The sequence below is a fragment of the Porites lutea genome, chromosome 3 (assembly GCF_958299795.1).
Source record: "Porites lutea chromosome 3, jaPorLute2.1, whole genome shotgun sequence".
Classification (NCBI taxonomy): Eukaryota; Metazoa; Cnidaria; class Anthozoa; order Scleractinia; family Poritidae; genus Porites; species Porites lutea.
In genome coordinates, this window is record NC_133203.1 from 6,766,251 (window position 1) to 6,784,399 (window position 18,149).

General features: G+C 39.9%; 2 protein-coding genes across 2 annotated transcripts in view; one reads left to right on the forward strand and one right to left on the reverse strand.

Moving 5' to 3' along the window:
- The window catches only part of LOC140930305 (uncharacterized), a 280,280-nt gene extending 265,496 nt beyond the window's left edge, over window positions 1-14,784 (forward strand). The window contains exons 3-8 of the mRNA XM_073379983.1: window positions 9,113-9,248; window positions 9,759-9,854; window positions 10,765-10,922; window positions 11,377-11,431; window positions 11,992-12,045; window positions 12,888-14,784. Of these exons, the coding sequence (XP_073236084.1) occupies window positions 9,153-9,248; window positions 9,759-9,854; window positions 10,765-10,922; window positions 11,377-11,431; window positions 11,992-12,045; window positions 12,888-14,063 (1,635 nt within the window). The 5' untranslated portion in view covers window positions 9,113-9,152 and the 3' untranslated portion in view covers window positions 14,064-14,784. The remainder of the gene's footprint in view (window positions 1-9,112; window positions 9,249-9,758; window positions 9,855-10,764; window positions 10,923-11,376; window positions 11,432-11,991; window positions 12,046-12,887) is intronic.
- On the reverse strand, window positions 4,693-5,638 carry LOC140929467 (melanocortin receptor 4-like). The gene has a single exon (XM_073379257.1). It carries the CDS (start codon window positions 5,636-5,638, stop codon window positions 4,703-4,705), a length of 936 nt encoding a protein of 311 aa, XP_073235358.1. The 3' UTR covers window positions 4,693-4,702.
- Window positions 14,785-18,149: the final 3,365 nt, after the last annotated feature.

Below are 18,149 nucleotides of genomic sequence, written 5' to 3' on the forward strand. Positions count from 1 at the left end.
CCGCTTAAAACTGTTGGGCAAAGGGAGGCCAGGTTGTTTCCCCTTGACGCCATCTTCCACACCACCGCATAGATAATTGCCTTCATTAGCTGCAATAACAATCCCACTGCAAGATCAAAGAAAGCCAGACTTAGGAACAGTTTGTTAACGTTGGCTGGTATCGTTGAGGCTTTTACTAAAGCGCGGATAACTAAAAGATTTCCCAGAGTCGCTACGAGGGAAAATGGAAAGTGAGAAACACAGAAAGCAAGGATGGAAGACTTGCTGTGATGAACAAGTTTTAACCAGGAATCTAGCCTTTGAGTACAGTACTGTTCAGCCATGGTTTAACTTGTCAAACTATAAATATTAATTTTTCCATTCGACGAAATATCTACATTAATTACCTTCTTGGTTAATTAGCTACCTTTCGTAACAGCTGTGACCCGTTATATAGATGGTTCTGATTATTAAACTAAAGACTAAGACTCAATGTTTCTAGGTAGAGTGCAAACAAGAATTCAGTCATATTGTTGGAATGAATTTTAAGGGTTGAAACATGGAACCGATGACAAGATCAATCGGGGAAAGGGGAAAACAAGGGGAAGGTTTCGTGACGTAAGTATTGCAGACAAAACAATTAAACACCGTAATACATTGTATATGGTTTTCCATTAATTTCAAATTACGTTTCTGTCCATAATTGAGATATGAGCTGCTCCCTGTTGAGAAGGACCGCTAGTTTAATTGAAAACGATCGGTGGATCTGTAGATTGGTACGCTAGTTAATACAGACTGCATCGGATTCCAGTGTATAAATATGCAACTGTCTTTCGCTCTCGATTGCCCAGAATAAAATGATACGCATCTTGACAGTGACACGTTCGTCATGTTCTTGTGTCTCCGACATCAGTCAGTGGAATTTGAAATGTTTTTTCTTGGCGAAGATCTAAGACCATTTTGTGCAAGAATTACACTTGTCACATATTAACCCTTTAAATTGTAATGTCTATATTCAAATTCTCATTTGTTGTTCTTATACAGTTCCTATAATAGTAGTTGGGAGAAGTTGTTAAATAATCTGTGTGATCATGTCCATAATTCTCACGACCACTCCGTTTTCTAAAGCATAGGTACTACCAGGAGAACTTTGATTCAGATCAATCTTAGGGCTCAAAGGGCTAAGCACAGTTACAGCATCACATGACAAGATCCTCATAACTTTGTTCCTGTGATAAATTTGTGAAAGTTTTAACGGTGACCACTTTGTTAGTCATGTTTCGTTTCCCAATTTCTCAACACCATTTCCATTTTGTAATAGACTATTCTTTTTCGTTTTACTTTTTTCATTTTCTTATGGCCTAAAGCAAGTTCATTAGTTTTCTTACTAAATTTCGTTTTCCAGACTTCGCAAAGACACTGAAAAGACTGTCAGTTCAAACTACCCAGATCTTGAATTCCTTCCTTATGACATGTTCTGGTTGATGTGAAATATTTGCTTTACTGTGCTTTTTACGGTTTGGCGAATCTCTGGGTACCGCCAACAATAAACAAAAGGATTTAATGATGAATTCAGGTAAATCAAGAATATCGACGCAAAATGAGCTACGAGAAATGAAATTTCAGAGGGGTTTATCGAAGACAATATTGTGCAAGGCAAAAAGGGAAAATAGCAGGCCAAGAAAACTACAGAGACCAATAAACTATTATACGCGGACTTCCTTTGTCGGTGTGCCTCTCTTGTTTGGGCATTTTGCAGCTGATTTTGACTGTATATCTGATTCTGATGATATCTGACAACTTTGTAAATACGAACATTCGCCAAGGTTGTCAAAACATATCCTATAACGGAAATAACCGCACCTGCCATTGCAGTGCCTTTTGGAGTGAAAAATAATGTGAAGGCATAGACGCAACTTGTTAACCATAAAGACACCAACACTATTGTAACACGTAAGGGCGTGACAAGCTTCTGATAGCGCATATGGAGGGATATGGCGAGAAGTCTATCGCCTGCGATGACAGTAATATTCATGAAAGATGCAGCGGCGAGAAGAGACACAAAATATGAATGCACGATCAAAACTGTTGGACAAAAGAAGGCTAAGTCGTCTCCACTTGATGCCATCTTCAACATCACAGCACTGATAATAGCGGTCATAAGCTGCGGTAACAATCCAACTGCAAGATCAGAGAAAGCCAGACTTAGGAACAGCTTCTTGACGGTGGCTGGTATCGTTGAGTTCTTCATTAAGGCACGGATGACTAAAAGATTTCCTAGAGTTGCCACGAGGGAAAATACAAAGTTTAAAACACAGAAACCAAGGGAGGAACTTCTCGTGTGGGAAACCAGTTGAACGAAATAATCCAGAAATCGAGTGCAAGTCTGTTCAGCCATAGTTTAGTTACAATATGCGTGTATTTGTCGTGGTTAAAACGGATATCTACCTTAATTACCCCTCCTTTTATTAGCTTTTTTTCACTTCGGCCATCTGCTGTAGCGCGTAATAAAGCCGGTTCATTAACCAAAGCCTTTGACTTAATGTTATAGGTAGAGTGCAAACAGAAATTCAGTGTTATTGTTGGTGTAGATTTTTAAGGGTTGAAACACCGCATCAAATTGTAGAAAACAAGGCCAACCCAGAAAACAATGCAAGGGGAAGGTTTTGCAAAACTAGTATTGAAAACAAAGGAATGAAACACCGCAATTTATAAAATAACTAAGATAGTACGCGCGCTCTGATTGGCTGAGAGGAGTGTTTGTTTGCGAGTATGTAAACATGGTTGTGGCGTCAAGATGTTTTGCTTTTCGCGCGCTAATCACGCAAGCGCGAATTTGACAAAGTTTTCAAGTTTAAAACTCGACAAGTTTACTTTATTTGCGCACTCCTTGGTCGACTGAAACTTGGAAAATCGTTACAAAGAAAGTGTGTCAATTTTTTTCGCTTAAGCTGACATTTGAAGCGAGAAAAGTCCGTATTTTGGAAAGCATCTTTTTGCAAAACGAGAACTGATTACGCGTGCAAGACTTCGTGGACAAGAATTTGCGACTGTTAAGAATTTCTCTTTTAATCAGTGCCATACAAAGAGTTTTGCATTTTTCTCGGGAAATTTATCTTATAAAAGCAATAGAAAACTTTTTTCCTGTGTTTGCATAGCCTGATATAAACACTCGAGGCGTTGGGAGAATTCTCGACAGTTATGCAAACCCTCGACTTCGTGTCGGGTTTGCATAACTGTCGAGAATTCTCCCAAACCCCTCTCGTGTTTATATCAGGCTATGAAAACACGGAAAACGTTTTCTATTGCTTAAATATAGGGTCCTTTCCATAAAGTTCCAGTTACCTCTCTGTCCGTAATTGACATGTGAGCTGTTGCCTGCTGAGAAGAACCGTTTGTTTAATTGCAAATGCTCAGTATAGAAAATAGAACTTTAATTTATTCTAAAACGTTAAAAGGGTGAGTTTTTCCTCTAAATTTAACTGTCCAGCAAAGTTTTGAAACATAATAAAATACAGATGGATTTTGTTTAGTTCTATTTTTTATTTAAAATTTTAAGCATTTTGATGGAATGCTTCAGTTTTAAAACATTTAACACCTGTTTCAGAAGTAGTTAATAAAGTGACGTCCAGTCAGCGAGGCTTTTTAGTCTTTCAAGCAAGTGAGGTTTTTATAAATGGACTGGAGCCTAACATTATGGACTGTTTTCGTCTTCCTTCGTCTTTCTTTGAGATTTGTCTCAAATGTAGACTTGCGACGCTTTTTCTAAAAGGAATAGCGCACAGCAAATGACCTTGCTTATTTGTAAACTGTTTTCGAATGCCAACTAGTATATGTGTTCGTCTCTATAGAGCCTCAACATTGCAACTTCCGCTGTAGGCTTACGACAAGCCGTAGGACGCGTCTTATCTCGTATCCAGATCTCACACGGCCAAGCGGAAGAGAGACTTCATTTTTTTAATGGAGACATACAGTCTGTTGTAAGCTGCTACTTTTGCTGTCGATTGCTCGGATGGAAATCAATTACAGCTTGAAAAATGGCTATTTTGTCACATTGTTACTCATTCTTTGCAAGTAATCGGTACAATCACGCCTGTAAGGTTCTTGCTTGTCCATAAAAAGGGGAAAATCCCCTCTTTTCTCTCTAAGAAGTTAGTTAACGATGAAAAAGGGAACTGAGTTTCATTAAGTAGGTACCCTAAAGGTGTCTTCTTTTTTAGCAATTCGGAGAGACCAGATCGTGTTTTGAAGAATTCAGTTTTAAGTAGGTAGTTACTACAAAAATCGCCTTGCATCCCAATGTTTAAAATGGTGAATTTAAATTCACTTTCATATGTTAGTGTTTTTGCGCTGTAAGTCCATTACATTTCGTGGAAGTCGTAGATGGAATTTAGTTCAAAGCTGTCTGCTTTCAGGTTCTCTATTAAGAGACCAATTCCAATTGTAGCGACCAATCTTCTTCCGTCTACAACACCTTTCCTTGGTCTTTGGGCACAGGAAGTCCATTCGCCACTTTTGAAACGATTAGGGCCGAAATGTTTCCCGCAATTTTTTCTGAAACTGTTACTCAGGTGGGGAGGCGCCCATCAGCGCGGTCATTTTTGGTCATTTTTCCCTTGTCTCTAGTAACAGTCCCAGAAGTCTTTGCGAAAGTTAACTCGTCCCAGTTTTCGTCTAGGATTGCTCGTTCTTTCTAAATTTCTTCTCGTAGAACGTCGCATCCTCACGTCATATTCTCGCCCAAACGAAGTATTTTCTTCATTGTGCTTTTTACAATTTGGCGAATCTCTCGGTACCGCCAGCAATAAACAATTGGATTTAATGATGAATTCAGGTAAATTAAGAATAACGACGCAGATTTGGCTATGAGAAACGAAATTTTAGAAGTATTAATCAAGTACAATATTACAGAAGGCAAAAAAGGAAGACAACAAACTAGAAAAACAAAATAGACAAATAAAGCATTATAAGCGGACTTCCTGTGTCTGAGTGCCTCCCTTGTTTGTGCATTTTGAAGCTGATTTTGACTGTATATCTGATTCTGGTGATATTTGACGACTTTGTAAATACGAACATATGCCACGGTTGTCAGAAAATACCCTACCAGTAAAATAACTGCAGCTACCATGTCGTTGCTTTTCGGAAGGAAAATGAATATCACGGCAGTGATAAAACTTGTTAACCATATAGATATCAATACTATAGTGACACGTTTGGACGTGACAAGCTCTTGGTATCGCAGATGGAGCGAAACAGCGAGAAGTCTGTCGAATGCAATGGTCGTGAGAGTTAGGAGAGATGCAGCGCAGAGAAAAAAGAAGAGATATAACCACAAATTTATAACTGTTGGACAGAGTGACGTTAAGTTGTAATCTTGTTTTGATGCTGTGTTCAGTATCACGGCAAAAATAATGCCTGCCATTAGCTGCGACACCAATCCCACCCCAAGATCAGAGAAAGCCAGACTAAGGAACAGGTTCTTGACGTTGGCTGGTATTGATGAAGCTTTGAATAAGGCGCGAATTACTAAAATATTTCCAAGACTTGTCACGAGAGAAAACGCGAAGTTTGAAACACAGAGAGAAAAGAAGAAAGATTCTCTGTAACGGGCAAGTTGTAGAAATTCTTCCAAAACTTGATTGCAGTACTGTTCAGCCATTTTTTATCTTGCCGGTTGTTTTTCAAGCATTTCACCTTAGTCACCCCTTCTCCATTCGTTTTTTTAAAATAGCCGTCTACTTTGACGGTCGATGTTAATGTGGACGGTTTAATATGCCTCAGACGCAGTGTGTATTGTTTGTAGAGTACACGGTTGTAAGGTTGTCTATTAACATACGTAATGAAAACACAACGTTTAAAATGTGCAATACGTGGTTCGTTTCCATCAAGTTCCAATTACCTCTTTGTTGATAACTGAGATGCGAATAGTTTCAAGCTGGGAAAGATGTACTTATTTAATCTAAAACGGCTGGTTTAACTATAGAAGGTTAAATCATTCTAAAAAGTTGAAACGGCGAGTTTTTTCTCTCAATTTAACCGACGAGCCGAAAGTCTTTGAAACATAATAAAGTAGTGATGGATTTTTTATTTTCTAATCCTTTTTAAAATTTTAAGCCATCCGACGCAGACTTTCAGGTTGAAAAATTCAACACCTGTTTCGTAGTTTAATGTGACGTCAGCGAGGATTTTGCGTTTTCAAAGCCGGTGAGGTTTCTGGAAGGGCCTGGAACCGAATATTTTGGGCTGTTGTCGTCTTCCTTCTTTTTTCTTTCAGATAACTCTCAAATGTAAAACTCGCCATGTTAAAGTCTGGATGGACCACCGTACAGCGAGCGCGACTGGCCTTCCTCTTTTGTTAACTCATTTTTTTTTTCCTTGTTTTTTTTTTATTAAGCTTAATACAAGCAACCACAGTACAAGATTTTTGTACTTTTGTCCATATACTAGGACGTTATATGTCCAGAAACTTCCTTACATGAACACATTTTGTGAATGGGTGAACTTCTTTCGCGCCCCGCGACTACCTTTTCATTGCTTTTTGGAAGGAGAATGTGAAATATAAAACAAAGAAAGCAAGGCGGGAAGTTCTCCTTTAGCGAGTAAATTTTAGCAAAATATTCACGGTTGAGATCAGCACTGTTCAGCCATGGTTTAACTTACTAGTAAATTTACATGAACTTTTCGTTCAAAAAATATCTACAATAATTATTGCCTTGAACGTATCATGTAGCTTTGCAGTACAGAACTGCTCGGTCATGGTTAAACCTGCCAGATGATTTATTGCGTGTCGCTTTAGTTTAAAAGTCTCAATCAGACTCATCGGTTATAGGCTAATTTTGTTAAACAACTGGAGATAAAAGGCTTGATTGGTCAGTAAATCGTCAAACATTTAGACTGCGAGCAGTCTCTTATTTTTCGTTGCAAAGTTACTGCACGCGAACGGCGAAGCTGCGATAAACGAGGGCGAAAACCCGAGAGATTTCCAAGAGTGGCCAGAACTGAAAACGCCAGGTGTAAAACACAAAAGGCCAGCATAGAATCTCTCTTTTGGAGAACGAATTGCTCAAATTCATGTAGCTTTGCAATACAGAACTGCTCGGTCATGGTTAAACCTGCCAGATGATTTATTGCGTGTCGCTTTAGTTTAAAAGTCTCAATCAGATTCATCGGTTATAGGCTAATTTTGTTAAACAACTGGAAACAAAAGGCTTGATTGGTCAGTAAATCGTCAAACATTTAGACTGCGAGCAGTCTCTTATTTTTCTTTGCAAAGTTACTGCACGCGAACGGCGAAGCTGCGATAAACGAGGGCGAAACCCGAGAAGGAAAATATAGTAACATAACGTCGCGGTTTGCAATCGCGCTGGCTGAGATAAGAACTCGACGGATTTTAAGAGAAGCAGCGGACTGCAAGCAGTCTATCAAACATTTTAAAATGCTTTAAAGGCGACATGGTTTTCCTTTTTATTCAAAATTGCTTTCATTTACCGGCAAATATTTGAAGCATAGAAGACCTATTAAGGCCTTTTTTGGGTTAAACAGGCGTAAATGCGTTGTTTAATGAGTGTTCTTTCAAGGTTTTAAAACAATTTGACGCTTATCTTCAACTAGAAAAATACGGCAGCTGTTTCCAATTTTTAATTGACAGCGCCACTGTCACGTGCAACGGTATCTTGGAAACGCTTGTGTCGAATCGGTCTCGTTCATACTGTCTGTATTCCGGCTGGTCAGCGCCGAGGAAGCTGGCTGACGTGACATAATTTTCTCTGGCCGCTGACGCACCATGCAGGCTTTTACGTGTCGTTGAATCTCTCAGCTGAGGATAAGATGTTAGTTCTGGAGACATAGTGTGGGGGTGGAGGGTGGGGAAGCAGCCGTGCGACCTTAAGTGTGACAAGCGTCCCATGATAGCAGCTGAAAACTAATAGAACCTGTTCAGTCCTTAATTCTTAATTTGACAGTCTGTAATTGTTTTTGTTACTAAAGAAGAGACTTTGCCACTCAATCGTCTGTTACCAAGCAGGTAGAGCCTAAAAATGGAGTAATAATTTTTTTCCACATAGAGCTGCACAGGCATAAGTTGAAACTAAGAATCACTAATTAACATTTCAGTTCTTTTTGCTGGTATTTTGTTATAAAGTAAATTAAATAAGGCAAAAGTAAAAAAGAAATTCGAAGATAAAACGAAGAGGGAAGCGAATAACAGTGACTTGGTAGGTTGCAGTTTACTAAATAGTTAGCTCAAGCAACGACGGCGGCGACAGCAACGAGAACGACAAAGAAGCATTAGCTTTAGATCCGCAAAACAACAACGTGCATCACTCATTTATGTACATATCTTTCCCGTCAGTGCACGACTTAACTTAACTTCATGTTTTGTTGAGGACGTGAACACAAGACAACGACTTCCTTTTTTTTTCTTGAACTTCGATACAGTTTTTTAGAATTCAACTTCAGAAAAAGCTGCTAACATTTAACGAATTGAACAAGATGGAATAAGCGCTATAAAGGTTGCAGTAGCGCCACTTCCTTTTTTAAGTGACGTTTTCGTAGCCGTTGCCGTCTTTGTTGCTTAAGCTGTTTATTTACCCGTGCACGTACACGGAAACTGTATCTTATGGCCAAAGTCGTTGTATTGGAGTTAATGTTAATCACAATGCAACGCCCTCGTCCAGCCTGGCCCGCAAAAACAAAACTGAGAATGACTCTAGACTGCTCAAGAACAGCAAAGGAAATCTTGATGATGAGTGGTATTTTTGTAGAGAGCAGGAGGCAGACATTGCTTTATTCTTTCAAGAGACAAGAGTAAGAAAGATCAGAAAAATATTTGAAGAAAACTGGTCGACTATTGCCCGAAACAGGGAGATCACAAGCAACGAACCTTGAAAGACATAAACAAACAAAGTGGATCGAAATGCACCAATCACAAGTAAACATTTGTTTCCTCAGAGGTCCGCTAAGATGATTGACGGAACAGAAAAACCCAAAATTCCTTCGAAGTTTGCAAAACACGCAGCCCGATACAACGAATTTGGCTATAAGATCTCCATAAACGTGCACTTCATCCGAGGGAACAGCACTGTTTCACGGTGCATAATTCTTCAAGCCTTAGCGTATTTGTTTGTTATTACAGGCAGTGTTCAGAGTGTGACCCCAGTGATGATGATGACGAAATGGAAGTCGATACTGAGGACACCACACCCATTTCTCAAGGCCGCCAAAGACGGGTCATCAAAGAACCTACTAAATTCACTCCTGACAAGGGAGAGGTAAGTCATGTTGCATCGGGAATACATGTTGCAATCTACTTTTATCTTTCTCTGACTCAAGCCTGGCACAATCGGAGTTAACCGCTGGAGACATTAAATGCAATTCTGACTTTAGAGATGGTAGGTGGAGCCACGTGACCATTTGAGTGGAAGCTACTCGGCAGTTCTTTCCTGTGGAATTGATTATTAAGTTGTACAAGGCGATAAATTCTACCATCTCTGTCTGGTCTCGGGCCCGGTCCCCTCTCTTCAGTTCCAACCTAAATTCCCTTCTTTTGAGTAACTCGGGTGACTTGGGATAGTCGCGAAAATGGTAGAAAAGATGTGTGGTCTATTTTTCAGGGCCGTCTTCACGGACGTCTCCGTTATCGGTTCGTAAGGTCCCTAATATATCATGTAAGGAGGACACGTACTGATGTTCTCTCTTCCGCGACATTCCGTTACTACTCTTGGCGAGTTTCGTAGCAGTATACCTTCGGAACTTTTAATCCGTTGTGCGTTTCCTTTCAGTCAAAAAAGCGTAAGCTGAAAAAGTCATTCAAGCGAAAAATGCCCGCAACAGAAGGTGGAGAAGGAGAAGGTGAAACCACTACATCGGACAGTAAAGTAAGTGAGGGCTCTCTGGTTCGCGTAGCCCTGCGCCTCTTCAGGACCTCTATTGTCACTAGTCCCCATATCCTACATCTTTTTTTGTTCTAAGGAGTTGGGGCATTGCCGACCCCTGCATGTTTTTTATCGTGAAACCACTCATTGTTCCGGCAGGAAAAATGCGTTCTTGACCAAGCTTGAGGTCAAGTTTGCTAGATATTGGTCAATTAAAACGCAAAAAAGAACGATGAATACCCAGCCATCTTCATGGAACAAGCTTGGTCAATATTCAAAGGATTAATTACATGGCCAAAAAGAGAAGTTATTATTGCGGGACCAACACCGAGCGTGCAGGAGGGGTTCATCTTTCCCTCTTGCATGGTTACTATCGGTCAGGAAATGGTTAGGGAGAATTATTCTTCAAGGTCAGGCAAGAGTCAGAGAATTTCACTTGAGTAAGGGAAAATTTAAGTCTTTGAAAGAAGTCAAGAAAAAGTGAAATTTGAAGAGTACAAATTTATTTTTTCAATTCTTTTACACTCCACGTGACTTGCTGAAAGCATAAATGAATCGCGGCGAGGATTGCTGTGAGGGGTGGGGGGAGGGGAGGGTTGAGTCCGTCAAAGACTAATTTCTGAATTTGTTAATTCATTTGGTCAGGGAAACTTGCATTTGTCAGGGAAAAGTCTGGGAATTTCAGAAACCTCTGGCTGTGGCATCCATGGCTCGGATAGCCAATGCGAAGACAGGATTCGCTTCATCTTTCCCGCGCGCAGACTCAGCCATATCTACCCCTATACACTTCTGTCCCTTTAGAAGTACAATGTTTGATACGTGTTCATGTTAAACAGGTTTCTGAGAAAAATTATGCATGTATTTGTGGCCGTTAATCACATCCAACCCAAGATCTGTGATTTATTCTTCACAGAAGCCAAAACTGGAAGAAAGCTCTGCGCCTGCAGCGAAAAGAGGAAGGCGCCCTGGGCGAAGAAGCATAGAACCACCTGAAAAGAAGAAAAAGCCTGAAGACTCTCGCACTGAGTGTTGTGTTTGCAAACAGAGCGGCACCAATTCTAATCTTGTGAGGTATGGTGCGAAGTTCACCATTGTCACCGAGACTATAATGCCCCTTGTTTACCCCTCCCCCCGCCCCCGCGGAATTTGGCATAACCATTGTCTCCGATTTCTCTTGGGACGACTGTATTACCCAGGAGAAATTATGGTGCATTATGGTCTTGGTGAAGGTGGTGAAGATTTCAACGTTTCTTAAGTCACCGCAGAGCGTAGAAGAGTTATACAGACCTTTCCCCCCCCTGAAATTCCCTCTTCTTTGTTTGTTTGCTTTTATATTTCGTTTTTGTTGTAATATTTTAAAGCTAATGTCAACTTTAACGGTCACATTGTCTACACCCCCCAAGTTCCTCTACTTTCAAAATCAAATATGCCGGCTTATGTAAAATTATGTAACCTGATCAGTGCCAGGCCTGATCACATTATTTATTTATTTACTCACTTATTTATTCTTTACTACTTTTTACAGATGCGACCATTGCAAGCTTTGTTATCACTTCCAATGCCTTGATCCTCCGATAAAAGTAAGTTCAGTTTTAAAGGGGCCGTGTCACGAGGATGTCGCATTTTTAGGTCAATTCTGTGCTGAAGTCATTACTTTGTACTTTTGGCTTACTACAGTTTTTGGATAAAAACTATCGACTTTTTCAAACTGGAACATTTTTAGCAACTAAAGGCTTCTACTGAACTGTTAATTACTGCAATTGATGTAAATTATCATTTTACCGTCTGTAAGCATTTTATTGCGTTGTGTAACGCGAAGTATAGTGACCTAACTTTTGAGCCCTTTGGTTTGACCATTTAAATGAAATCTCGTCAGCTGTCCTTTCACATGATAGTGTTAGTATTTTACAAAACATAATTTGGAGTTATCTTTATTGTCTACTTTCGTCTAGGAAGGAAAGAGCTCCTTTTCGTTAAGACTTATCTGTTTTCAAAATGTAATGCCGTTCGTTCTGAATATCGCAAAGTCGTCCAGAATAGCTTAAAGGGAACATGGCCTAAAACTCCAGCTTATTCCTATGCATGCAGAGTACGTAAACTTAAAGATAAACGAAGTTCTTTTTTTATTTTTATTCTGCAGGCCAACCCCAAGACGCGAGGATACCTGTGGTTCTGCACAGAATGTGACGAATCGGTAAGTGATTGAGAACTTTGGATAACACGAGGAGGAATATTTCGTACGATAACCGTGGGAGGGGGGGGGGGGGGGAGAGTACTTCCTTATATTTGCCTTATAGGTATGTGCCGCTCCAAAGGGTAGGGGTTTTACACCGTTTTGTTCGGAAAACGGGTATAGACTTTGCCTATTTTGGTCTGAATTCGGGTATGGTTTTCGTGGGAATCACGTGAACGTATATGTCGTTTCAATTCCAAATGAATAAGAAAAAAAGAGTAACATGCGAATTCGAGGTGGATTTTATGAAATCTTTTTCTTGGCGCTCTAACGTATAGTCAACTTTCGCCTTGCGGACACCGCGATAGTACCCACAGCAGCTAAATCCCACGCAAAAATAAATTTCAAACGTTTGACTGAAATAAAGTCCCGCTAGTACGGACTCTCGGTAATGAGACCACTAACTTGAGGCCCCTACAGTGTCCGCTATAAAGGGAGTTGGCTGAAATGATAACATAATTTCTGCCCACGCCAGGTCTGAAAACGGGTGTGGAAAATATCAATTTTGGGGTCTGATATAGGGTCAGGATTTGGAGAACCGGTCGGCACACCCTTACCACGAATTCCCAGGAGTACCCCTCCTGGGTACGATATCAAACTGCCGCTTCTAAGCCCTGGGCTTATACATCTTCGTAAAGGGTTTTAGAAGGGGGTCGGGGGGGGGGGTCTAAAAAATTACTGAGGAGTTCTTTGTTGTGGTGGTTTGCTGTTTGTTGGTTAAAACCCATTAGCGTTACGATTTAACTATCACCACTGCCATACAGAGAGTCTTTACACTTTGGCATGTTGATTTTATTTGCTAGGAAGAGGAAAGCGACGAAGATGTAGATGTAGAAGAGATGAGTACAGCTGACACTAAAACAGAAAAATATGACAATGAAACAAAGCAGAAAAACAGTGAAAAGAATGAAAAGAAAGGGGATGAAGGAACAGACGAAGGAGACAAAAGTGTAAAGAAAGACAAGAAAAAGAAAGAGGAAGAAGTTGAAGATCAGAACAAAGCGTTAGAAAAAGACATGCAAACAAATGTAAATAAAACCATTAAAGAGAAAGAAAAAGGAAAGGAAGAATTTGCGAAAGCAGACCAGTCCAAGAAGGTAGACGGAGGTAAAAAGAAAGTAGACTCGAGAGAAACAGAAGATGTAGAAAGATCAAGCAAAGAGCCAAAAAAACAAGATGAAACGAAAGTAGAGGAGGAAAAATTGAAACTAGGCAAGGATGTTAAGAAGGCAGATAAAGACAAGGGGAAAGGCGACGGAAATGTAAAGAAAGCAGACGTAGAACGAGAAGAGGTGACAAGGGCAGAGAAACAACAACAAGGAGGTGTGAAGAGAGGAGATAAAGAGGAAGAGAGACAAGGAAAAGGAAACAGAGCAGATAAGAAGGAAGAGAAAGCATGTAATATGACAAAGGAAGAAAAAGAGAAACAGGAGGTCGCAAAGCTGGCAGGAAATGAGAAGGGGAAAGCAGATTCAAAGAAAGCAGATGCGAAGGAAGAAAAAGATGTTGAGAAAGTAATCGAGGAGAAACGAGAAAACGCAGTAAGGGCACAAAAAACAAAAGAAAATGCTAAAAAAGCTGATAAGGAGAAAGGGAAGGAGGATGTTAAGAAAGTAGATAAAGAGAAAGAAGAACGTGAAAATGTTAAGGGAGCAGACAGGGACAAAGAGAAACCACAAGATGTAACAATAAAGGCAGAAAAGGAGAAGGAAAGAAATGCGAAGAAAGCAGACAATGTTAAAAAAGAGCAAGGAGCGAACACAGCAAAAGTAGAAAATGAGAAGCCAGAAGATGCACCAAAGGCAGCGAGGGATAAACGTGAAAAAGATGTAACGAAAACAGATAAAGAGGAGAAACTGAAGAAAGATACAAAGAAGACAGTGGGAGACAAAGAGAAACAACAAGAAAACGACGATGGTGATGATGAAAATGCCTCATTAACAAGTTTGGTGCGGAAGGGAAAGAAAGCGAAGGCGTAAAGGATCGTGATTGATTTTGGACAAGTGATTTTATTGTTTTGTTACGTATTTTGAGAAATATAGGTTGGCCTCATATATATATTACTTCAAGCTACCCTATTCGCCACTTATAAATGAGGAGGGAACAGGAGCCGAACTGTGCCCCGCAATTGGATCGTTACTGGAAAAGCGCCGGTCAGTTATCAGAGAAGGTTAAGCATCACGTTTACGTCAGACGACAAACGCGAATTTGTACCACGTGACCAAGTTTCCCCTTTACCTGTCCTTTACTGTTCATTATTTCTGCACATAAATTAGTAGTTTCACGCAATTTTTTATCCATAAGAATTGTTTTGAGCTCTTTTTATCTGCTCATTTGCTATTTTCAGAAGTTCTCAACTTGAATCTCACGTTTGCCGTTTGCCGTATACGTGAAGCTTAAACTCTATAGAGAGGAGAAGTGTGACGTCACGTTACCATGGTAGCAAATTCTGGATCACAACAATAGGGAGTTAAAGCAACGACGACGGCGACGGCAACAAGAACAGTTAAAAAGCAATAGGTTTATATTAGCAAAACAACAACTTTGCACGTGCATCACGCTTTTTTGTACATTTCTTGGTCGTCGTTGCAAGACTTCGACGTGAAACTTCCTAATTTCACGCGCTTGCGTTATGGAGTAGGTAAACACAACACAAAAATGTTCTTTTTCTTTTTCCAAACTTTAATACGGTCCTTTCGGATTCAAAGATTCAAAGAAAATTTCGCCAACATTTGACAAACTAAGTGAAATTGAATAAGATCGATTAAGTTTGAAACAGTGCGAATTCACTTTTTAAGTGAATTTTCGGTTTGTCGTCATCCAGAAGTTTTGCTACCATGGGAACGTGACGCAACGACTTCTCCTCTCTATTGGCCACGTTTTTCCCCAGTCCCTAATAAGTGTCCCAGAAGGTTTTGGGAAAGTTAACTCGACCCAGTCTCGCTCTAAAGCGCATTTTACATCACATCTCTTGATTCAGGAATTCTCACAGTTCAAAGTGCTGAGGGAATTTCTTGCTGCAAAATGTTGACTGAGCAAAATAATCAACTTCCTTTCCCCGCATCTCTTGCTGACCGGAGTATTTAACTCGAAGATTCAGATTTATCATCGAACAAAGCACGGTATATTGAAAGAGAGACCGCCGACGATTATTTTATATTGGACTTAGCCTTCAGAGCGCCGTGAACTGTTGAAAAATTGAAATTAATTCTTAGTAATTTATGAGCTAGTCTGTGCTCGATTTCCGTCTTTGATTCGTTTCGTACCCTTTTAATGAAAAATAAACAAATGAATAAGTAAATAGATGATGATTTACAAGTAGCAGATCCGCAGAGTAGATCTTTGTCCTTTTCTTTTTTTCCTGTAATTGATTGTTTTCAGCAATTAAAAAATGATTGATTATTCATTAAACTCAACGCGATTTTTATAGGCTTTTTAGTATGAATTTTAATAATTAGAAACTGACCAACTAGGCGTGCACTGCACTTTTTATAGAGGGGATGTAGACCCGTAACCCGGGGTACTCACCAAAGTTTTATACGGGGAAGCTCCGCCCAGACGTCCAGCCCCGTACACTTCTATACTATTTTTTACAGAGGAGGTACGCTTTCCTTATACCTTATATTGACAAATGGTACCTAGTTAACACACGTTGATGGTTTAGTTGCTGTATATGTTACTGGTGGTCAGTTTAAAACTTTGCATCCCTTTTAACTGGTGTAAATACACTGTCTTTTAAATAAAAATAAATGAAGAACTGTCTTGCAACATTGCTGCAAAACGAATTGACTACAATGTTGCGCGTTTACCACCCACGAATCAACCTGTCCTGCGGTAAATTAGGTAGTTGCAGGTTTCGAGAAGTTTTTGAATAGTTATAGAAGACTGAAGAGTGTAGTTCTGTATACGTTGGTAAACGTTGCGCGTTTTACCGGACCGAACGTGACGTAACTCCCGAGATGACGTAACTCCAGAGCAATTTTATTCAAACAGAAGTCTGTATTCACGCATCAAGCCACAACCTGATTTGCTAGAAAACAGGTTTGAACGTGGGTGGTAAAACGTGCGATGCGAACATTGCTTTTCAGCTGGTTTTGCAGCAACGTTGTCGTTGTTTGTTTGTTTTTTTTACCCCTTTTACCGTTCCATAAAGGTGATGTTACACGGGACGATTCGCAACGACGACTTTTAGCGCAACACAGCGTTGCAATGTTGAAACAATGCTGCAACCATTCAAAACAATATCACAACAATGTTGTAACGATGTATTGCGCTAACAATTGTAGTTGCGAATTGTCCCGTGTAAGATCAGCTTAAGTTTCTTTAACAACACCTTCTCAACTGGAATTTTCGCGTTGTTTGTTTGCGCAAGACTGCCAAGAAATGTACCAAAAAGTGTGATGCACGTACAGAGTTGTTGTTTTTCACAGTCGAGTCGTTGTCATCGCCGTTGTCAGTTATAAAGTCCCTAATCTTGACACCGTTCGCAGGGTTTTTACTTTTTTTCCCCTAAAACTCTTTCTATCCCAAAACTTATTAATAATTCATAAAGAAAAAACAAAAGAAATTAATGTTTAATGAGTGTCTTCATATCTGATAAAGACACGGCTAAGACTAAGTCCATGCCAATTTTTTAGACCAAAATAACCCCAAATCTAAATATTAGTGCAAGAATGAGTTGATCTACATCAGGTCGAGAGTTTTTAAACCTGATAATACACTCCTGCTCGTTTTTTAACTAGTGCATGAAAAGCAAAGCTAATACAATCTTCACTGCCAAAACGCACATGGCACATTGACATTTCCAACGAAAATATAGTTTACACAAATTTAACGAAGAGTATGTGTCAGATAAGCATATTTTCAGCGTAGTTTTAATGCATTTACTTTATTTTGAGGGTATTTTTTACCCTGAAAAAGGCTAGCCGTATTTAAACCGCACAGGAACCCATGAAAAAGACTTATAGAAGCTACATGAACAAGAAAAGTTGTCTTTTTGCCGGGGAAATCTCACTCGGGTAACCCGACTGACTTTGCTGCTTAAAACCAGCGTGTCTCCAGATAAATACCAGAAAATCGCCCTGTGTAAGGGAATCCAAGACAGTCTTGGATTCTGGATTCTACTCCGTGGATTCCTGATTCCTGATTCCAGGTACCGCATTCCTGCTTCTTTGTCAGTGGAATTTGCATTTCGGATTTCAATCGTTAGTGGGATTCGGAATCATTGAGCTGTATTCCGGATTCCAAAGCCCAGGATTCCAGATTCCACAAGCAAAAATTTCCAAGATTCCTTGGACGAAGAAAACGAACAAAAATACGCAAACAAAAAAAGCATAGCTTCCTGAGACACCCTTTCTATTTCTCCTTACTACTGTTGTGTTCATGTTGTTGTTGACTGTTCAGCGAGCCGCAAACCCAGCACAAAATGTAGCAATATAAACGCGAAATGTGACAACTTTCCAAAATGTAACAATTGTTTGATGCAAAATGTGACAAAAGTTTTTGACGCAAAATGAGACAATATTTTCAACGCTAAATGAAACAACGCACAGGACTTACTGCTAGAATGGGGTTGCAACGGTCTGAAAAATGTCACGAAGGGATTGAGAGGTGTGAAAGGAGGAATTAGTGCTACAAAAGCAGGCTTATTGTGGAACGTAACGTGAAGAAATCAACACTGCAGGTCAGACTAATAGGAGAGTGACCTTTAACCGTCGGATTGAGGTCCCTTCCCCAAGCTTTTTTTAAAAATAAAAAATGAAGAAAAGTCGTTTGCAGATTGGCTATTTGAGCTTGCAAACCGCGGCTTCGGCATGTCCACGATGCCTCGGCTTAAATCAGTGAAAAAGTTCCTAGACAAGGAAGTACCTAAGAATAATACCATTTAACAGCCGCTCGCGTTCCCCACCATACCGCAATCATCGATTGCCAGACTAATTTGCAAGTGCCAGTACTTGCCTGTCGAAATTTATGTAAAATTACGTTGTTATTGCTGTGGCCGGATACTGGGCAACATAGAAGCTCTGCAAAAATAATAATTTTGCGACGGAAACAAAGGCAAAAAA